Source organism: Psittacula echo, assembly GCF_963264785.1.
Source record: "Psittacula echo genome assembly, chromosome: 9".
Classification (NCBI taxonomy): domain Eukaryota; kingdom Metazoa; phylum Chordata; class Aves; order Psittaciformes; family Psittacidae; genus Psittacula; species Psittacula echo.
In genome coordinates this window covers 2,062,258-2,085,953 of record NC_137745.1, presented here as the reverse complement: position 1 = coordinate 2,085,953, position 23,696 = coordinate 2,062,258, and the positions used below count along the sequence as shown (strand labels likewise).

Sequence of the window (23,696 nt, the reverse complement as noted above, 5' to 3'; positions counted from 1 at the left end):
AGTATTTTCCAAGCAGCTTGCAAGATGAATGCCACAAGAAAAGGCAATATATGAATTCCAAACGAGTTTCCATACAACTTGGGAATACCCTGTGTATGTAGGTTGGACTAAAGCACCTCCAAAAGCTAAAGGCAAAGAGATTTTAGTTCAAGATCTGCCTCAACACTTAAGAGACAGCACACTTACAGGACTGTATTGAAATGCTTTTCCCCATTGCAGTGCACAGTAGGTGTACTACTCGAAGTTACTACTTACTATGAAGTAAAACCTATGAATAGCAGAGCACATGATAAAAATGTTGCTGGGATCAGAAGAAATAATTAAAAATAAACAAATATAACCTTCACCAGAACCCTTACTACAGAAAAAAATATTGATCAGGGCACTTGGATGAGTGACAAATCCAATCCGAAAGGGTGATGGACTGCGAGAGAAACAAAGAATTCCAAGATGTTGATGGTTTTTTTCTCCACTCAAAGAATCATTCCTGGGGTGAGGGTCAAGCTGACGAACATCCTAATGTGTGCCAAATTTGCAATAGGTAATATACCAAGCACAGATCCTACTGCTGAGAAAAACTACTAGTGTGCAACCAGAGAAGATTGGTCCATATTCATAGATGGACAAACTTATAGAACTTTTGAAATACGTATACAGGTACCCAGAAAAAAAGGCTGGTTTATGTTTCAAAGCATGAAGAGGCGAAGAAATCCTTTGCCATAAAACTAGAATCAGGCAATAATGATAGAAAACATCAGGTGATTATTTGAAGCAGCCTTATGAATATCAGATTGGGCATGGAAGAGTCATGGCAGAGCTCCAGGAGACACAGCTGGAGGGTGCAGGGCTTGGACTACAGGTTTCTTTGCATATTACTGGTTGAATATTGGGTCATGGATCTGGGCTGCATGAAGCTTAAGTGAATCAGTGTAGTTAAAAATAGAAAGGCATACGGTGTATTTACCTCTTATTCCAGGAGAGATGGTGGAGCCAGATTTAGGTTCAGTTACTCTGGAGTGATACCAGAGAAGCAGAATTAAACTGGGAAAAGGACTGGATTCTGGCAGAAGTGAGAAGCGACTATCTCATATAGGGGGTTTCTTTGAGGGGTTTTTTGGTGCTGCCACAGTGACAACAGCAGTAAGGTAATGCATGAGCCAACTATAATTCTGTCATATTTGTCTTGGTTTTTTTAACTGTACCCTTCAAAACTCCCCATCTGGTGGAACTCATAATTTCTCTTGAGTTCATTTATATTGTTTGCTGGAGACTTTTGCAGCTTGTAGGTTGGGGCTGAGAAACTCAGTAAGGCAATATGGAGATGCTCCTTGGTTTGCAGAAGCATCTGGAGCTACCTGCTGTGGAGTGCAGTGCTTCAGTACATTCAGAACTGGGCTGAAGCTACATGAATCACTGGTTTGAAGTCAGCTTGGCAACTGGTATGTTCTAATCACACATCCCCAGACCCCATCAAAAGTGATGTGCCCCAGGAGCAATGGCCAAGAGTATGACCTTCCCCTTTTCAGTCTGGAAAACTCCCTCACTGTTCCTATCTTGCCTTAATAGGAACATTTGCAGGCTCCTTCAATCTCATTCCCAAAGAATCCAAGCTCTCTTGCTTTGCCAAGCTGTCCTGTTGAGCCTTACAATTTTGTTTACTTGCTTAAAGCTCTTGACACTTGTCATCAAGTAGCCAAGGTCTAGCAGTTCAACTTCTAGGAGAAGAAAATATAACCTCAGACTCACAGCAACAGGCATGAAAGCAGCTGGTAGCATGGCTGCACGGCTTGCTTTGTTTCAAGTCATGCTGGAAGGCACAGCTCAAAGCAGCACTCAGGTACTCGACTGCTTCAGTGTCGTTACTGACAGCCACAACAGCACTGCCGTGTCAGATGCTCAGCAGTATCTCTCCTTCTACCTACACCTCCCCTAGCTGTCAGCCAAAAATCAGAACACTGAAGGCATTTGAAAGGAAAACGCCACGTGAATATGGATTTATTCAGACCTGAATGCAAGGCAACTGGTGGGAAATTCATCCTACCTACAAAGCCTACATGCCCTTGCAGGCAAATGAGCTTCAGGATCACATCTGATGAGGGACCCTGAATTTATAATGTGCTCACTTTTTTTCAGGGATATCAACTGCTCTAAGAGATGTTACCTTTCCCAACTAATCTCACTTCTGGTTTTAGAGCATCCCTTCCCCATTCTGGTGAAGCAGCACTGGCGAAAAGCAGAAAGAGCAAGTTCATGAGGAAGTCACAAGAATATTTAGACAAAACAGTAAAATAACACCAAGCTCCACACACAGCACTGGGCCAGATTTTCCAGGCACACATCTGCTACCCCACATAGTCTGTACATCTTTGGACACTTCTTGCGCGTGCCTCAAGGTTGCATGGAAGCTCCAAACTGCACAAGAACTGAGTATCTTCATGCTTCTCCCAAGGAAGCTGTGAATGCTCCATCCCTGGCGGTGTTCAAGGCCAGGTTGAATAGAGCCTTGGGTGCCATGGTTTAGTGTGAGGGGTCCCTGCCCATGGCAGGGGGCTGGAACTGGAAGATCTAAAGGTCCTTTCCAACCCTAACTATTCTATGATTCTATGATTAAACTCTTGGCAAATAAACTCTATAAACACCAGCTGGCTAAGTGTCATCTCCCTTCTCACCTGCAAATTACAGGTATATCTATACTACGTGGCCAGCCATCCTACTGTAGATGTCTTACACTCTGTGCATGCTGAGCACATTCAGCCACAGCTGGGAGCCACACAGTTCAAGGACCAGCTACAGCCTCAGCTGGATCCCTTCTGCAAATAAGCCCCATTTTGAATCATCTTTCCAACATGCTGGAATAACACAATTACCTAGCAATTATTTCCAGTTTTCTAATTAGCAAAACTGTGGGAAACTGCAGACCCAGTCACTTCCTTCTAGAAGCAATAGTCATTTTGCCTTGTAAAACACCAGGAAATACTGTCTGGCTACTCCTCTCTATTTTATTAACTTTTTACATAAAGTACTATTTCATAATCATGCAAAGTAAAAGCACTTTACTGTAGGGTGTAATCTGTAACGAATGCTGGAGAAATGACCTATTTGGAAGCGAATCAAATTACAAATTCATCTAACTCAATTTTCAGAATCTATCTCATGCATACTAAGCAGAAATGAAAGAAAATGCAGACAAGTTAAAGACAAAAAATAAACATTTGTAATACCAGGAAATGCGCCTCTTTAGAGTAATAAGTAAAATAAAGGCATCAAGTTCAGTTTTCTCTGTTTGGAAATTGCTGCATTTTAACACATGTTAAAAGAAGTGGATGCTATTACATCTGGTCTGTGCATAGCAATCATAGGCAAAGCAGGATGTGATCTCACAAGGAAGCAAAATAATTTGAGTCATAGTGCACTAGACTTGAGATTGGATTATACATTTTCTTAATCATCTCAATTCCTCAAAGAAATCACTTCTACAGAAGTGAAAGGTTTCTAGAGTGGACTTGACATCTTTAAAAGCAGAAGACTCTGGATGTTCTTTTGAAGCAGGATCCTAAAGAGCATGAGCATTTTTAATATAAATATATGTGTTTATATGTATATTTAACCTCATTACAGCTTTCAGACATACTTAAACAAGAAAAACTGTTTTCCTAATTCACTAGATTCCAAGGTTTAAAGTATTCAGGCACCAAGAGATGCAGAGAGGCAATTAGTGGAATTTTCAAAAGCATTTCAACATTATGGTTCAAACTTGCTTTGAGTTTTGCTTCCCCTTCCCCATGGAGTAGCTCTTCCAGATCTTTGCTCCTCCAGTCATTGGGAATCCTCCCACATTTCCAGCTTAGTTAACAGCTACACTACAGTTATATACATTATCCGCATTTTAGTCTTGGGCCAATGTGGTTTTGTTCCTTTTCCTTACTTTCCTTTTTCTGTTCCCTGGGCTGTCCTGGCCTTTACACAGCTCTGTATGGCCACAACTGCTCTCTTCTCCTGCACTAAGCTCCCATTCCCCAGAGCTTCCTGCAGCCCCATCCACATCAGGTCTAGCCAAATCCATCCCTCATGCACACCCGGAACATTAAACAACATTGTGAGGAACACCTTGGAGTCCCAGATTCAGTGTTTTATCAAAACCTGCTATAAATGATGGGAAACCCCACTGAAAACAGGCTTCACATCAGCCCTGAATGCCTGCCTGCAAGCAAACCACCACGAAGCAAGCCGGGTTACCTGAAGGGGTAGGCAAAGGCTATGTCAATGTTGAGGTCACTCTCTGACTTGTTTGCACAGTCCACACTGAGGCGCAGCTCTCCAGAGTACCCACCGCATGTTGCAAATGCAAAGATTGCAAAAAGCTGTCAAAAACAAACAACATTTTTGTTTTATTTCATTTCAGCAACCCCCACAATCAGATCCATGCAGCAGCTCTTGCTGCAGCACCAGCCCCCTCAGGTCAGGTCTATCCATCACTCCGTGCACTCAAAGCATTGCATGACACTACTCCTGCGCCCTTCCCAAAAGCAAATATAAAGAACCACAAAACACGAAGCTCTGCTGCCAAATGTAGACACAAATATCACCATTTGACTGTGCCAGGCATCTCAGCCCTCCCCTCCTGTTTTGAACCCCATTTGGGATTCACAACCCAGGCAGGCTATTTAAATCATCCCACTGACAGACAAGCTTGGACAAGAGAAGGATGCATATTGACCGAGCAGAATGAATCAGTCTTAACCTGAGTAAAACGCTGGCAGAAGTATTTAGAAGGAGCAACCAGGAGTAGCAATAGTAGACCAAGACAGTTCATATGGCCACCATCCCATTACACAGCAAAACAGAGAATCACGCTGCCCCTCTTCCATTTCTGTTATGACTTGGCAAAAAACCCACAGTAATTATTCCTTTTTCCCAAATGACTACTATAAGCCACCACGGCTGTAGAGGTGCAGGAAGCTGACAGCAAAACGGGGAAAAAAATCAAGACTTAGGATAAGCTCAGGAAAACCAGACAGGAACAAAGAGCTTGGCTGCTTTTGATGAATCTTAATCTTCCAGGAGAAGGTGGTGACGGAGGGAGTGTGCAGGCCAGGGACACATCAACATTTGTATTTATATCAAGGGTCCATATATAAAGTGGAAGTGGAAGCAGGCATCACCAATTCAGGCTTCCTTGGAAGACCATGAACAGAAGTGAGGACAGTTCATTTATGCAGCTGTTGTTTAAATTGAAGGACAGGTTAGATTTTGTTCATTGCAGCACTGTAGCTCTGAAGCAACTCCATCAGCTTTAACAGAGTTACTCTGAGATCTACAGTGGGGCAGATATGGGAAATGACAAGTAAACACCTGATACCAGTCACAATTAAATAAGTTAAAAGTCAGCAACCCAGAAGAAACAATATGCACATCTGGAAAATAAAACATGTTCTTGGGCACCCAAAAATTATACAGCAAATGGATGCAATCACAAAATAAAGGGCTGAATTATTCAGTAAAAGCAATACAGAAATACAATAAATAAACAGACCCATCTTTGCTGCACAAGGCTGTGTGAAACAAACTGTTAATCTTAGCTCACCCATTTCACAGCAGGAGCACAGCCAGAGGTTTCGGCAGTCACTTTGAGTGGGCATCTTTACCTAGAAACCGCTAGGTCACAGGGATGATTCCTGGGCACTGGGGCAGGGAAAGCCACCCTGATGACAAAGTAATTTGCAAGGTAGAGCACAGAGAATAGCAGAAGAATAATGCAAGTTCCCACCCTGCTACTCACTTCTAATGTGACTGGGGCATATCACCGAGGACAGATTTGCTAAGGTATTCAGGTGCCCGGTGCTAAGAGAAGTTGATAAAAACTTTCAATCAACTCCTCATGCTGAGCTGGCTGGGGAAAAGAAGAAAGCTGAATTTTACTGTGAATTGACTTATGAAATAAGTGCCACGAAACAAATGTTTCTACTATAAATTGAATAGTGTTCCTTCATCCTAAATGGGATACTTCCTCTGTAAACACAAGTTTCTGTTCTTACATGTAGCACGGCACTGAAAACCACTATTAATCATCTCAGTTTAATTTGTGAGGCGGTGTCAGAAAACAATATATTAAGGAAAGCAAGAGAGATTAGTGCTGACCTGTTTTCTGGCCTAATTAATGGAGTTGCCAATGCAAGTGCTTTGCAGATACATAGGGAGGCACAAAGATTAATGCTGTGATACAGAAGGAGGGGACAGAAAAGTTGTGGTGTGAGACAGACCTACCATAAAGGAAAAGCCATCAGTGCTCAGCATGAGAACAAGCAGAGGAAAGACATGCTGATTTTCATTACTTAATTAAAGGAAATGCATTTCAATTGCACGTGTGCCACCATGTCTATTCACCAAGGCCATGGAGCCATGCCCAAAAACACAGCCCAGGCTCTTCCTCCTCAGGAAGGATCTCCAGAGCTCCTGGTTTTTCCTCTCCGCTAGTGAGAGCACCTTTACAGCAGCCTCAAGCACAAATCTCAGTCACTCACAATTGAGCTCCAGCCTTCACTCACCGGTTAGCCCCATGTTCAGTTCTTAGAGCTTTTCAGATGCTTTCAGTCAGCAAACCCTTCATTCTCCTTTCTTTCCAGCCACTCCCCCCCTTTTTCGTCCTTGCTCAGCACACACTCTGCTCCAAGCACCCAGGCAGCTCCCATAAGGCAGGTGGGAAACAAAAAAGAGCTCAGCTGCAGATTTTTATACCAAACTTTAGCAAGGCCTCAGCCAACCCAAGCTTGGCTCTCTGCCGTGGCTGCATCAAATGCTGCTAACAGCTGGGATCCCCCAGCTGCCAGTAACGAGTGCTGAGGCCATGCAGCACCTTTTGGAAGCATATTTGTGTATTGCATTGAAGGAGAGCACGGCTCTTCATCAATGGTATTTCCCTGGAGTATCTTGGCCAAGCAGCAAGGATAATTCTCCTCCCACCCAAGCAACCTTTTCCTCCTACCTCTGCATTTTGCCTTTTTCTCCCCCCAGGTTTTGCTGCTTTACATTGTCAGTGGAGCACCCAGTGCAATAAAACAAGATTTACTCATCAGGTTTTGTGCACACTGTAATTCTGTGGCAGTTGCAGGAATGCTGTAAACACCACTGTATTTTATTATAGAAGGATTTGTGTAAATGGCAGTTGTAAACCCCATAATGGGAGCTTTATGGGCCAGATTCAATAAAACCTCCATCTGCAAGATAATTTTATTGAATCTGGCCTCTCTGAAATTGAAAAGTTTATGGAGAAAGGGAAAGCATTTCCCTATGTTCCCGTTTACTCTCTGCCTATAAATCCATATGCAGTGCTAGCCCCATCTGCAGTGTGCATGCATATTGCTTTCCCCCTTCATATTAGATAAAACTCCCCAGCACAGAGTTACCTCTGGTTATCGCATGGCTCAAGGCTCAGCCCTGATGGCCAGTGCTGTGCCTGCCTTCCTTGGAGCAACAGCTGGGAGAAACATGGAGCCCTTGAGGCAATAAATCTGTGCTGTTCCAGACTGCTCCCACAAAGCCCAGCCATCTCCTGCACATCGCATCCCTCCTGCAGCAGCAGGTATAGCCTTGCAATTGCGATTCAGCAGGGTGGTTGGTGCCTTCACAGCCAACTGGAACCTTGCAGGGGAATGGAAAATGCCAGTCCCCACCCTGGATCAATGATCCATGCTCAATGTGGCATAACACCCCAAGCAAGCATCCTGCTCTTTCGATACGCGCTCTTGAAGCAGTTATCTGAAGAGACCATAGACCAAAGGGAGGAGGAGGAATGGACATTATTTGTGTTCCCTAGCATGGATCCTGATCAATGTTCATCTCTTGCGTCCAGTCCAGCCTGGCTGAATGATCACCCTTCTTCCGTATGGTTTCAGACACATCTCTTTAACAAGGCAGCACATCTCTGAAGCTTGCAATGACTTTCTGCATGCTGATTAACACGTCATGGTGATGACCTTCACATCATGGTGATGACCTTCCATCCTTGGCCCACATTATTGCTATATTCTTGTAAGGAAGTCAGATAAATCCCATATTCTAACTTAACCAACAGGATTTATATCATGGTACTGAGCAATAATAAACAGCCTTCCCTATCAAATCAGATTAGCGTGTTTTAAAGATCAGTTGGTTCCTCAGCAATTTGAGGAAAAATAGCGATAATATATCCAGCAGAGCACATGCTTCTCACACCAGCACAGGGAAGGAAAAGGTTCATCAGCTGATTTACAGGATCAAATGGAAACCCTTCTTCTTCTGATGCTAGGCTTCAACACAACGGCAATGGATCCTCTAATTCAGGATCTAACTCAGGAGCTGTGATTTACCTAGAGTCCATGTTCAAGGCTGGTACCCTCATTTCCCAGCCCAACCATCCCTGATGGCTGGGGGCTCTGGGTGTGCAATGCCTTGGTGGACCTGAAATCCCAGCTGTGCATTAGACACTTGGCAGAGCCTCAGTATGCGACCCTGGACATCCCATCCCCACTGTGGATGGGAAAAGTAGGATGATTTCCCATTGCTTCTCTGTGTTTGGCTTTCTGACAATACCCTTCAATGCCTGCTGAGCGACAGGCTTGCTGTGTGCACCAGAAGAAGGCAGAATGGTTTCTGACAAGGCGAGTTAAAAGGCTTATGTAGAACGTGTTACAGCTAAACCATCCTGTTAGGAAGATAACACTGTCATTTAAAATTGATGAAACTTTTATATAAGCCACTTGCTTTTTCTGGGAGCACATCTGCCCTGTGCAGCAGCCTCTGGCAGCTAGCTGGGAGATGAGATGGAGCCATCCTGGGAATGCATCCTAAATCCATCCTGGTGCAAACGGGAGATCCCTACTCTGCCTGAGGGCTCTGCAGTGACTCCTTCAGTATGACAAGATATTAAAAAGAAACCATGTCTGTCTTGCCTGGAGCTCAAAAAGAGGTGCAAGGGACACGTAGCTCACTACATGGGTTGGTCTTCAGCACTTCTCCTTGGGGTTGAGGGAGGAAAATGGGAATGAACCTGCTGGTTTCTTTCCCAGAGAGGTCCTCCCTGATCCCCCCGCTCCTGCCCAAATACTGGAAAGCCAAGGAGAACTCCTGACACTTTCAAAAAGCAACCTGGAATGTTTGAAATACTTACTCTTTATTAGTCATTTTACACACTCCAAGTGTTTTACAAAAGACATATCTCTTTGGCATCATTTCTGGATGTAAGACTTCCCTTTCTCTGGATCTCCTTAATAGACAGACTGCAAAACGTTTGCCAAAGGTTATATTGCTTTACACTTTCTGCCACTCACCATGGCCAACAGTGCATGTGAGAGGGAGAACATCCACCCTGGAGACATCCCCCCGCAGTCAGCATTGCTCACCCAGTTGAGTGTCTCGTTAAACTGAGATCATTCATTTATAGAGCAGAACCAGTAATTGAACATTATTATTAAGGCTGTAAAGAGAAGGTTCAAAGGCACTAAATGACTGTACAGGAAAGCATTTACTGCAGAGCTGATAGCCCAAAATATGTCATCAGTGAAGGATTAGGAAGCACTTTCTCCTCCAAGTCTCTGCCTGTTTCTTTTTTAAAATCTGGCATATTTCCTGCACGGATCTGAGCTGCAGACTTCCTGGAATCACTTCTACATACGAGCCTTTGTGCACTGGAGATTATCCTATTATTGACTTTGGGATTCCTAATTATATCGACTTGACTGGTTGATGAATTGGAGGTGGATAGCATTGCAGCCGATGCAGTACTGGGGGTCAGGCAATGACTAGCAGGAGTCATTTTCCTCCAACAGCTATACAGGCAGAAAACTGAAACATATTCTGCTCCTGCTGAGAAATAAACCCTAAAGCAATTGTTCACTAATTGCTGGGATTTAATGTGCCTCCTCTCAAATAAACTGCAGCATTGCAAAGGACAATTCAGTGCCTTGCCCAGACCTCGTCTGCATGGAGGGGGAAACTCAGGAATAAGGGAACATCTCAGAATTTGGGGCTTGAAGAACCACATGTACCCAAACATCAGTTCTAGTGGTGCCTTCGTTTTAGCATTCAAATTTTTTTTTGCCTTGGTCTTCACTACAAAGGTGCTGGCACATGTTGCCTACAGAAGCTGTGGCTGCCCCATCCCTGGCAGTGTCCCTTCCAACACAAACCAGTCTGGGATTCTACGACTGTCCCACACCAGGAGGCACTTGCAGGCCACGTGCACCTCCAGGAGATGGTGGCAGCTGGGAAAGGGTTTTAGGTGCCACCATGCTGGAGCCAGTCAATGGAGGAGACCAACCTCAAAAGCTCTCCATATGGCTGGGGTCTTCACCAGGGCATTTGCAGCAGCAAACCTCTGTTTGGCATTTTAGAGCACCCCACAGAAAGCAGCCCTCGATGCCACCCGCTGGATGGAAAGACTTGAGCCCACAGCAGGCAGGAACTTGCAGCATCCTCTGTTTAAAGCACAGCGTTCCATTTAATGCTTTGCATTTTTGAAATTATAAAAAAGAAACAACCCCCAAAAAACCAAACAGAACTTAATTTTATTCTTAATGGAAAGATTTATGGAAATGAAACTCGGGTATTTTTAATGAGTAAAGATCATGTTATAATAATTCGGTTTTACAATTCTTTAATCCCAAGGAGACAGTTTTCTCTCTTTTTCTTTAAATAAAACCTTTATCTTTTTTATTCATCTTTCATTGATTATTCTAAAAATCCCATTTAGCTCCACCACATAATGGTATGGTAGTCTTTTCTCATTACATTTTTAATAGAATAAAACCTAACTGTATATGGGAGGATTAGATAGACATTCGTTGAGCTACAGAACATTGTTCCTCCAGATGGCCAGACAGAATCTGGGTAATGCCTTTCCTATTTATTAAGTTCAAAATGTAATGCAAGCTGATGAGATGTGTTTTGTCCAGTATTTAATGGGTCAGCCATAATGCTGAGGTTGGCAGCATGCATGAAAGAGTTAACAGGCAGAAAATAAAGACGTATGTCAACCACCCTCTTCTTGGACTCATTGAAATGAAATGTTGTCAGAGAACAAAGCTACTTACACCAGCGGGGCAGAGATGTTAAGCTCTTCCATAGGGGTTGTTTTATTTATTGTGTAAATTGCTACTGCACATGGACATTGACAGATTGGCATGGAGCCTTCCATGAAACAAATTACACCAATACTTGTTGCAGACCGATTTAGGAGTACCTGTATTATTTACTGAGTGCACATTGCTTCATTTGAGACATAGCACATAGTGGTAATTTCACTGCATTTACAGTCTGCAGCCCTTTTTTCCCCCAGCTGTAGAGCAGTCTGGAAGTTACAGCTCTTCCTCTGCAGTCTCCACAACTCCACATTTGTACCCTCTTCTTTTAAGGATGTGGGAGCTCAAGTTGGACAGATTTGTTTAGATTTGTACATATGATACCTGAATAGCTCATGTTGTGACATGCATCACTTCAGCAGAGACGTGCGCTGATTTCTGGGCATGAAAACTTTTCCAGCCCTAGACTGCTAGCAGAAAAGACAACTGTGGTGGTCTCTACCAGGATCCACATTCAGACGGCATCCAGAGCATCACTGCGAGCCCAAGAGAGCAGCCACCCCTGGGCTTGTATCCCCTTCCTATCACTTATGCTATCTGTCCCCCCACTTGCCCATATCGTTTCATGGGCTGCTTTGGCATCAATCATGTGTGACCACAAAAACCCAAGGAAAACCATGGTCAGGTAAAGGAGAGGTTTTCTAAAAGGTCATGCTAATGCTTGCTTTATTAACGGGTATGGTTCAGCAACCCCGCAAACATTCATAACATGCATAAATGTAATGTAATGTAATTCTGTTCCTGCTCTCTCTTGAAAACACAGGTTTTGTGCAGGCTTTACAGGCTGATTATATGGGATTTACCATGTAACAAGTGTAAACATTTAATTATAAAATAAAAAAGGTTGGATGGCTGCTCATTTCCTTGTTTGCTTGGTGGGTTTAAAAGCATCTGGGTTTAAAATGGCCCACAATACAACATAAATGAATACAGAGCGCGATCCAAGTTATTACTAAGTAGGATTTACTCCCTCTAATAAAGGTAGGGATTTACATTATGGCTGAGCGACATCCACACATGGGAAGCACTCTGTGAAGGGAAGATGCCCCCCAGCTTAATGTTGCTAAACCCGTGATGGTGGATACAACCTCAGGAGCTCAACAACAAGCAGGACTGCACCACCACAGCATTGGATGGCAGGGGACTGCAGACCCAGCTTGTAAAAGCAGCGTTGTACGCAATGCACACACCATCTGGCTGGGACATGGCACTTCTCCCATCTGGGGAGCCCATCCCCACCCCATCTCTCCCAGTATCACCACCATGTACCCCTGGGCAGATTGATGCCCCTGGCAGCACCATCTGATGGCTGCTGTAACTGCTGCCTTATCTAGGCTGCATCTTTCTCTTTTCCATTAGCTTCAGCTCCTTTCCCAGCACTACGTGCCAGACCTGGGCTCCAGTGGAGCATTTTCCTGCTCTGATGACAGATGCACATGGCAGAAACGAGAGGTGGGAGCGCTCCTCTGACTAAGAAATGCTCCTTCAGCTCGGTCCCCGCAGCATGGGGACTGCAACGAAACCCTTGCCAGGTCAGCACTAACTGAATGTTATTAGTACAGGAAAGGCTCCTGTCCTTCAATCACACTGTATTATTGATGACCTAATGATTGCCCATTGACTAGCAGGGATTATAGTTCCCTAAGATGTTTATGGGTAAATGAAAGGGCATTAACCTCATTATTATCACGTCTGTGCTCATCAGAGGCCATTAGTAGCTTCCTCTCAGCTCCCTGTGCTGCTGTGTTGCTATTTGGTGTCATCTACTGCCTCCCCACACTCGCGCATGCCTGCGTTCAGCTCTGTCTCCTTTCTCAAGCAGCTTTAATGGAATGGGTGAAAATGACTTGGGAAAGAATCCACAAAGCCCTTGGGATTAATATTCTGATTCAACAACTTTTTCCTGTGAGGTTTGCAGAGTGCTGTCAAATCTCTAAGCAATGGGGCCTCCAATCCCCTCTTACACACCCAGCAGCACTCTTTCAGACGATGCCTGCCCAATTTTTCCCTTTTATTTCAGTCCTGTGCTAGCAGCACCACTGGGAACCGAGGCTCTGCTTTTGGAGAAGCACTGTTGGTTTCTAGGTACTATGCCTACAAAGCCTCCCATCCCTGGCCACTGAGACCTGTTAGGGTGTCCTTCATTAATCTGACCATATCTCCTTCTTGCCCCAGAGCCAGACTCACCATGGCACCTTTTATGATGGAGTATGGCCTGAGCCCTTTGTACCAGGGCTCTGTTGGGTATTTGGGACCCAAACTTAGGACCTGTTGACTCATCTCTAACCAGTTTTAGATGGAAAATTCCACTGGAGCTGGCTCTGACCTCGGCACCCACCTCTGTGCAAATGGCTGGAAGAAGAATTTGCTCCTGGCTAACTATCAGCCCGCATGGTAAAAATAATTTCTTTTCCAATAATTAAAATGATGGGCTATAAATGAACCTCTGCTTTGCCGAGCCCTGGGAATTCACAGGGAACATTTTGAGCAAGAAACAGTTTTTAAAGTAAAACATCTCTTTTCTGCCTCTCATCTTATGTGAGCGTCCCCAGAGCTGGTGTCGCTCTTGTTCCCCACCCTTCATCATGAAAAGCAACACCTGTACATCAACATGCTGCTAACAGTGTCCTTAAACTGAAATAAAAGCATGTTCCTGATCTCGCTCATCGTTGACACACTTGAACTGGACAGCTTAAGTTGCCCTGTTCTCTCTACATCCTCTCCCTTACTGTGCTCCTCCACACCTCATGCCTGTGCCTTTTTCTTTTCACAGCCTTTCATCGAGGTTCCCTGAAATCTGCAACCCATTCCTGCTTCTAAACACTAAAGAAGATAACAAAAAAACCTTGGCTGAATGTCTCCATTTCCTTCGTCCTTTCCTTTCTCTCAACTGCTAGCAGCTGCTGCCCATCTTCTGTGCCACTTCCCAACGTACTTTAAATCCTTCCAAGCACTTGCACAAACCCAATAATGCATCAATATGGTTTTAGCTGTTGCAGCCTTTATATCTGCACTGCTGGAGATGATTATCTGGCTTTTATATCTGTAGATTCAGGCCTGTGGAATAAAACTTGTGCCAATAAAACTAAGGAAGCAAAGACAACACAAGCAGAATGAAAAAAAGCAATTGAACATGCTATAAATTCACAATCAGGTGAAAGCTAATTATGGCCACGCTCACTAAGAAGATAAGGACACAGTGAGGGAGATAGACTTATTAATTATTTGTGTTATGGTAGCACTTAGAAGCCCCAATCCTTTTTCTGGGACTAGATGTGCTATACATGGCAAACACTCAAATATATCTTTGAGTAATTGCACACAGTTTTAAAGGAAAATGTACAAATGCTCTGTTCTTTCACCTTCAGCAATTCCTGGTTTGTTAATGCTGTTACAGGAGTCTGAGTTCACCACTGGTTTCATTCTGAGCAGCTTGGTTTCATAGGTCAAAATCCAAACAACTCAGCATGAGGGTACCCTCCACCCATACCTGGATTGGGGAAACCACAGCAAACCCCCCAAAGTGGGCATGAGATGCGTCCATCGCCATCCTCATCCCCTGGCATGAGGGACAGAGCACTCACTGTTGCCAACAGGGACACTTCATCCTCATTGACTCTGTGCAAGTTTGATTGCTTTTCTAATTAAGATACATTTTACGGTAATCTACCAAGCCCCTTAGACTAAATCACTCACTTAATCTGTTGTTAGTGCCCATATGTTTACAGCTTTACAGCCTGCTGCAGCATATTTGCTTTGCCACGACACCGGGAAAGTTTAGTGACAGATGAGGCTCTGCACAGCCACTCAGGTGGAGCAGAGCCCTTACACCCAGACAGCCTGGCTCTGCATGGATGGACAGACAGCCCTGGTGCTTTGCAGAGGAGACACACAGCACTGCATATTCGGCACCCCATGCTGATCACCTCTATTTGCCTGGCTCTGCAGAAGGGCTCAGCACATCCTTCACAATTCCCTTTCTTTCCTTTTCTTTTTTCTTCTCCAAAATAAAAGGCTGTACATGGTGGGAGTGGGAGGCTGAATTGTTTCACAGTATCATCATGTCTCCGGCCCAGAGCTCGCTTACTGGGGAGCTTCACTGCAGCTTCAAGGCCTCTGAGTAGTCCTTTGGGTAATAGGCAACAACCAGATTTACAAGCTCAGGACAGGCAGGATCAGACCCTCCTTCTGCACTGGACATTGAATTAGATGAAAACTGAGCAAGCACTCCACAGTTCTATTCCCACCGGCCCTTCAGGAGTATGTGTGTGCCTGGACCCAGCCTTGCCTATCACCAGACCCACCGACAGGCACCTTCTTCAGGGCTAGTGCTATGACACCACACGCCCTGGCGAGGAGCTAAGTCTTTCCTTTGGGCCTGCCTGTGCTCTCTGTGTATCCCACATATTGAAACACATGTGCTGTGCTGGCAGGCAACAGCTTCATCTCTTCATCTTCCAACAGGCTGCCCACGCCAGCTCTGAATGAAGGAGCAGGGATGCGCTGAACTGGGATGTGTCCCGAATCCACCACTCTCCTCATGCCTGCATCCCACAGTGGTACCCACACAGGCAGAGCTCAGGCAGAGACACAGGGGCCCCGGTTCTTCTCAGACTAGCTGTGCTGAGCCCCCAGCCCACCGCAAACAAACACGTTGTATTCACAAGGGTGTACCACCCTACTATTTAAAACGATTTGTACTCAGACGGAAAGAGAGCCCAAAAGCAAAATCAGAAAGGACCAGACTCTAGGTCAAGTTGCCAGCTGCCATCCTATGTATGGGGAAATACTCCCTGAAAGAAATGGTCATATAATTGTACAGGAACTTCTAATCAAGAGTGACATGAAGAATAAAACACCACCTGCCATCACCAGCAGTGACAGGCAGCTGCTACCCAATATCAACACAAACACCTCTCCCCCTGTTCAGTGCCTATTGATGTGAGCAGGATTAACAGAGGCGAGGAAAGAACTCATTAAGTCTTCCAAGGACTTGGCTAAAAACAAGAGGATCTGGCATTCACAAGGAGGCAGATATTTAGGAAATCAATGTTTTAATAGCTTAAGGAATTTCTCTAGGAACTGCTTGATCTGCTACAGGAGCAGCCAAGGAGACAGATCTTAAAGGAAAAGAAGCTCTGCAGGACCTAGGCACCCCTAAAATAATGCTTCAAACTCCTTTCAAACCCTGATGCACCTGCCAGACTGACTCCTCAGTCCTACTGGCACAAATGTGCTGTTTTCAGCCCTGGAGCTTGCCAATGCTGTCAATCTGTCCCCGGAGCTGCACCAAGCCCTGGTTTGCGCATCAGTCTCAGGTTATCTTGGAGAGAAGATGTCACGATTCCGGGGAGGTGATGGAGGCTTCTCCAATGTCTGAGGGGTGAGTGGTGGTTGGGGGTACGGGACTGAGAAGCTGCCCCCAGACCTGCTACCACCAAATAGCTGGAGATGAAGGAACATCTCACCTGCTAGCATGGGCAAAAGGCAACAGATGGAAAATCATGAACACTGACAACTTTTGTATGTACAATATGAGGAGCAGAGGAAGCTCTCCTGTTCCCCTGAGTTTGTCTCAGATGCATCCAACAGATATGGCCTGTAGGACTGAAGGGATCATTCCTCCTCAGCCACAAACTTCTCTGCCAAGGGGAAGTCTTGCAGTGATGGACTTAATCACAGTATTCACTTTGTGCCACACAATCCCTTGGCTGCTGGCAACCTGCCCTCCTGGACAGAGGCGAGACCTCCCCCTGCCTGCCATCAAACCGACCATCCCTGGCCTCTCTTCCTGCTTCAAAGCTATTACGATGAGCTCAACTGGCTTCCTTAATAAACCACAGCCCAGTCTTCAGGGCAGTCTGGCACCCCTGCTGTGATGAGTTACGTGGCACAAAACCCCAGGCAGGAAGGTTTGTGGTGTGGGAAGCAGGAATCATGCTCCTCAGGTCATGCTGCCCAGCCCTCTTTCCCCTCTAGGATCACCCAAATGTGCTCTTCGACATCGTCCTGCTGCTATCTGAGCCAGATAGCAAGGCTCAGCAAAGTTGGGAAAGCTTCATGCTATCCTCAGGCAAGCAGGATTATGCTTAGAAAGTGTGTGAGATGTGCACAGCTCAGACACCCATGCCCTCCATACCCAAGTAGCTAAATGACTGTGAAAGACAATTACTGTTACATACCTTGTTCTCTAACACTGTGGTATATAACACATTTTCCATACCACGATTTGTAACACTGTGCCAAGTGCATACATTCAAATTGCACAGCTGGTATAAATAGACATGGTCCTTATGAAACAGCAAAACCCCAAAAGCCACTGAACACTACGTAGTGCCTGGTTATCACATTCTCAGGAACCAAGATCATGTTCTCGCCTGTGCAACACTCTGCAGAGCTCAGGAGCCCCACAGAATATCCCCATTAGCTGCTTTTCAGGCAGGTGAGAAGGCAAGTGCAACTATTCCACCCTGGAAAACCAGGAACAATTAAACTGGTCCAAAAGCAGCTTAAAATGACTAAGCAATTATTGCCAATCTGAAATTTCTCTCTGGAAGAGTTTAGCTTGAAGTGCCAGACACAATATCCTTACCATCTCCTGTGGGTTTAATAAACCCAGTTACAGTCTTCTAATCTCTTATTAAAGTATACTTCATATATCTATTAGCACAGCCTCCTATCACGAGAGTAGGCAGGTTATTCTGGGTCTCACATGTTAATTTTCTGAGCAGGTATGTACTCGAGCTCACCGCAGCTCCAGCTTGTGCTACAGCTGGAGTTTATAAAGACTTCTGAAACACCACAGCGATCAGCGCCCATGGATATGATTCAAGTATGAAAGAACAGAAGTGCCAATAAATTAACCAATATAATGCTGCAAATTCAAGTATTTATTATGTAAAATCGAAATATTGCAACCGTACATCTTGTTTTCCTCAGCCATGCTGTACAATCACTGTCTTGTTCTGCCTGGAAAGCACAGCAGAGCTCTGACAGGGAGGGAGAAATAACTGCCCCTCGCTGTTATTTACAGGTGAAAAGGAGGTCTCCAAGTTAGCCGAGAGTGCTGAGGAATGAGGCTGCTGAGCTGCGCAAAGCAGAGGCAGGCAGAACAAAGTCAGAGCAACAGTCTATTGACCTGTATTAATGATGTTACCCTCTGAAATGCAACCTATTTTCTTAATTACTTTAAAGATTTTCTTTATTTGACTAATACATTTTGGTGAGGAGCAGCTTGCTGCCAACCTGCCAGTCTATAGATTGATCTTTCTAAGGTAATATGGAGTCAGATATTCATACTTGAGCTTGATCAATATTAAATAGCTCTTACTGATTTTTTTCTTATATCAAACATTACTACATTATTTTAGGCATCTGATCTAAAATGCCAAAAGGAATAGGATAAATCATCATTCCTTCTCCCTTTAATCCTCACTCTCCACGTTTCTGCTGTAAAATGAAGCGCAAAACAAGTTTTCAAAGCAGGCACCCCCCTTTGCCAAAGCAAAATACAAACTGAAAATATTCCGGTAGATCTAAATAACATGGAACAGTTGGGCTCAGCATGAGAGTACAAAGAAACCAAACCTAAAACCAATTTAGTGGGCTTCACGATTCCTGTAAAACCCCCCTTCTCCCCCAGACAGTACAGTTACACACATAAATAGAGATGCATATAACTTACCGGAGCAAATATCACCATACACATTTACAAAAGGGTTTATAATCCAACTTGCGTCTCCTGGAATAAAGCAAGGTTTGTCTCATACTAAAAATAAAGGCTCCCAAAAGCTTCTCACAGGAGGGGGAGAGAGAGAGAGAGGGAGGGAGGGAGGGAAGAAGAGGGAGCGAGCTCCTTGCCTCTCTTTTTATGAAGCAAATAAGGAGAGCAAGAAAATCAATGCCGAGAGAAAGTGAGATGATATACCAATCAGGCAGCAGCCTCAGCCTTATTTGCAGAGGGATGGCAAAATGCTCATATTATTAGACAATGACTACACACACTCTAAGTAGAGAAAGCAAACACTTGTCCCCCAGTGAGAGGCTGATTGCTTTGTGGTGGTGCAGGTACCACCACAGTGGGCTGGGAGATGCAACCCCTTCCTCCCCACTGCTAATGAAGCATCGCTTTAGTCCTTGTATGTGCACTGTAGGAAAAAAACACTTTGCAGTTCTGGGCTAAAGTTGTACTAAGCTTGAAGATCCTCCAAAGCTCTGACACAGACTGCCATTGGAGCAGCGCTTCTTCATTGCTGGATTTGGGGGCTTTTGGGGTTCTCTGTTACACATCTTAGAAAGCTGCCCTGAAGCTAGAGCAACGAGATCATTCAGGAAAGGGAAAAGACCTCTGAGGTCTCCCATACTTCAGTGTGCACTAAGCTCCTCCTGTGCTCAAACAGGACCAGACCCACAAAGCACCTTCCTTCACAAAGCATCTTCCTGCACAAAGCATCTTCCTGGAACCTGAGCTTTTGCCCCTTTTTTGTATATCAGAGAAAACCTATGGGAAACCCATAGGCTCTCTAGTGCCAGAAGAGGACATTTCTGTGCTATTAATCCACCCAAACAAAGCCTTTGCTGTGCTGTGTGTGTGTTGGAAGGAGGAGGAGGAGCAGGTAGCAGGAGGTAAGCTCATTGCCTCTGACATACAGGCACCTGCTTGTTAATGGGACACATCACATGCCGCCTCTTTGGAGAGATGCCGCAGTTGCTCCCCACAGCAGCTATACAAGCACACAAACCCCATGTCCTTTCACTACAAACCAGCTCACAAGAGCGTTTTCAGGCTGGTCCCTTGTCTCCACTCTGCATTCAGGACTTCAGCACACTGAGAGCACAAAATGGATCCATGGATCCCTCTCTACCAGGCACCCAGCTCTGTGCTTCGCAGCGCTGCTTGGTGTAACTGAGGCTGTGAATCACTGTCTGTGCTATTTATTTATCAGCCCGGGGTTTGTCATTGTTTTGCCCTCTTTTCTGCACACTGTATCAAATATTTTCACATACACATGACAATGGATGAGACACAAGGTGAACTTTGTCTTTTATTTGGAGACAGAAGTTACATGCTGCTATACAGGAACACCTGCTGGGTGACAACAGTTCTCTACGCAGCAGAATTCGGGAACAATTGCTTTTCCCCAGCAGCTTGGGATTTACAGTGTGTGAGAAGAGCTGGAATTCACAGGGTAAACCCTAAACACAAAGCCAAGGAGGCTGAACTCATCTGATAACTGAATTTATCTGCGTGGGGCTGGCACTTCTAGCACAAACCAGGCACAGAGGAGACTCCAACAGCCCTTTATGAGCGCTGAACCTTCAGGGCCCTTTTCCCACAAGCAGGAGCTGCATTGCCACGCTGACAGATGTCACTGCCAATGATGTGGCCCCTGGTTTCCAACAGATACAGCCTGATGCTGTAATGAGAAGACATCGCAGTGCTGAGAGAGTTCTCCAGGCTGAAGCACTGCTCTGCTGCTTGGTGCATTTTAACGTATGCGTAAGCACTTGCCAGCCACTGTGCACACTGCCTGAGTCCCAGCTGCAAAGATTAAACAACTCAGCACCTCTGGTCTGCAGAGCTGGGTAGAATTTGCCTCCCACTGCACTGGGAACAGCCCTTGGATGCCCGATCCACACTGGAACTGCCCTCTGAAGACATGCATCACACCACACAGGCTGCAGTAGTTCTTCCTTTGCCTGGTTAGCCTTGGCCGACACGCCTTTGTCCTCAAGGACAGGGCTCACATACCTCACTCCTCCTCCCTTGCTATCTCTAGAAAAGACAGAACAGCCCAGACAAGGGGTGGAGGAGGTTTCGTAGGAATCACACAGACCTGAACTGGAGCATGAACCAAAAGCCAGCAATGGGCAGAGGTGGCTGAGGACCACGCAGAACTTACCACCCACTGCATCAGCACAAGGGGTGATGCTGGCTCTCCTACACCCTTGGGAGAGCTCTTCTTCAGCCTGTGAGTGCCTGGGTTGCTCCCACACATTGGGGAAGGATCCTCAGCCTGCCTGAGCTCCCCAGCTGATGCATCTCATCCCTCTTGGCCTTTTTCATTGCATTCAGCTCTCCAGCTGGCACTGAAACTCACTGTATCTCATGGTGACCAGCCTCTTGCTGCAAGGTGTGACAGTAAGTGCAATGCAAACACCTCTCATTTTCATTTTCCAATGAGATAATTTTATTTTCCCTTCCCACAGCTAACAACTGCTGTTACTTCAACTCACAAAACTCTTCTGAAAACTTTATGAAACATCCATTAAAATACTTTTGCAGAGGCGCCGCTGGGAGCTGCTGTGTCAGCCCTCTAAAAGATGTGCCCACTTGGGTACCTCTGTGGGATGGGAGGATACAGGATGCAGTTTTAAACAGAGCATGATGTGTTGCAGCAAGTGATGACCTGGCCTGTCACACAGCTCCTTCAAACAATGCTGCAACATGGAATCCACAGCATAAGGAGATCAAAGCCTGCTTTTTACCCATGACATGCCATGAATGCTGTGGATTAGGTTTAACACTGCTGAAGGAGGATGTGTTGGTGTTTGCCGACAAGACAAAACACTTGTTAGGCTGCAGCGGACCCTGCAGCACTGCAGGCTGGGGCTTTCTTCAGCTTTACTAGATATCACTCCAAAAATTCATCTGAAACACTGGATGGGGCACTCAGGATCACCAAGCATAAAACCGGACGCTACCAATACCAAGGCTGTTGTGCCACGTCTCTCTCTGTATCAGAGCTTTCCACTTTTGATTCTTAAGTTAGGAGCTTCAAAGCAAACTAAAAAGCTCCCTGGGATTTAAGCCCCAAACTCCTTTAGATACCACTGAAAAGCTGTACACACCCAGCAGATTTCCACCAGCTTTGCCACATCACTCAGGGTTTGAAGACATTTAACCTTTGCCTGTAGGAGGGTTGCAGCTAAAAGGGATGCAGTGACACCAGTAACGGTTAGGGCTGCAGCCTGGGAAGAGGCTTCTCCCGGAGTACAGCAGCAGTCACAGGAGGGATCTGCACGAGAACAGCATGAGACAGAGCTGCTCTTCTGGCTCCCCATCACTCTCTGCTGTCTCTTCCCCCAGCCCACTGCAGGCTATGTAAAGCCCACATAGTGGAAGCCCAAAAGCACTGGTTATGCTTGGATCCTCTCACTGCTGCTTTACTCTATATCTTATTTGCCCATATTACTCTGGAAGCACTGTTCATGCTTTCACGTGTGTGTGCAGATTTACAGATGCCTATAAAATCACACACCACATGGCAGGGATGAAAGTTAATTGGTCTTTCAGCATCATGGTCCTCAGCTTTGCCTGAGGCTGCATTGCACCCATGCTCACCCTGGCCAGGCTAAGGAAAAAGGAGTTAGCAGCACCACAAGCCCATTGGACCATGCTACAACATCTGTGCCTGCTCAACATCTGGAGGAGCTAATTAATAATATCAGAGCCTCCATTCCACCTGTGCCGTAGCAAAAACATCAATCAAGGCAGCAGTGGCTGTGTGAGCAGGATGGAGCCTGGCAGACGGGCTACAGCCTCAGCCAAGGAATGGAGAATGGTCCAACCTGGAGTTGCTGCAGCCCCTAATCCATCAGCCCAGCAAATATTAAGACGGGCTCCTGTTTGCCAGCAGAGATTCTCACATTTCCCTCTCAATCTTTATCAAAATTTAGGAAGACACCAAAAAATCAATGAAGTCCGAGGCACATAACTGGAAACCATTGGTTTTTCCCGTGGAAATGGATCATTTCCTAATGAATCTCCCCTCCCCCTGTGCCGTTCGGCTCTGGCTGCAAAATATTGCTGCGAGTTTATCAATCTGCGGCTTGTTTCATGCAGTTTGCAATGCTAATGAGTAAACCAATTTTGACATATTATGTAAGCCAGTTTCTGAAACAGAGATTCTTGGCAGGCCAAATGTAAACACAGACACCCTCTTGCATCCAATTTAAATGAGCATGTTGCTGGAAGCACTAAGGGCTTGATTCTGTTGACTTATTCCTGATTTACTCCAGTGAAAAAAGGAAAAAAATAGAGAAAAAAATAGACAAACAACAAACACCACCCCCACCACCCCCCCCCCCCAATTCCATTACTAGTGCAGCAGCAATTTGCAAAGTGGATCTAATTTTGTAACAAGGAAATGTGCTGGAATAAGCTAATGCAGGGTGGTGACTCGGGCACTGTATGAGCATCAGCACAGCACACAATCAGGAGCACACATGTCATTCCAGACGGAGCTAATGGGGAAAGATGACAGCTCTCCACTGCCTCATCCTCCCAAGCCAAATTTAGGTCCAGGTAGTGCCCCATGGGTTGGGCCACCCTCAGAGGGTGACTGCTTTCAGCCTCCCTGCTCTTCTACATTGGTTTTGCAGAAGGACACTGCATACCTGGGCAGCAGGCAAAGCCCAAGAGTGGCATCAGGGTGGATGCTGCCCCTGCTGCAGTTACACTGGGGTGGTGGGACCCCAGGGCACAAGAGTTTATTGGTCTCAGCATGCGCTGAAGGTCTGCACTGCACCACACCAGTGCATGGCTGGGTGCTGAAACCCCATGAACCATCACTACTTGGC

The 23,696-nt window shown here is 45.5% G+C and overlaps 1 protein-coding gene across 1 annotated transcript in view; it reads right to left on the bottom strand.

The window, feature by feature from the left end:
* The window catches only part of SYNPR (synaptoporin), a gene marked incomplete at its 3' end in the record, with an annotated part of 107,565 nt that overhangs the window by 24,269 nt on the left and 59,600 nt on the right, over positions 1-23,696 (bottom strand). The window contains exon 3 of the mRNA XM_080625445.1: positions 4,237-4,361. Within this exon, the coding sequence (XP_080481571.1) occupies positions 4,237-4,361 (125 nt within the window). The remainder of the gene's footprint in view (positions 1-4,236; positions 4,362-23,696) is intronic.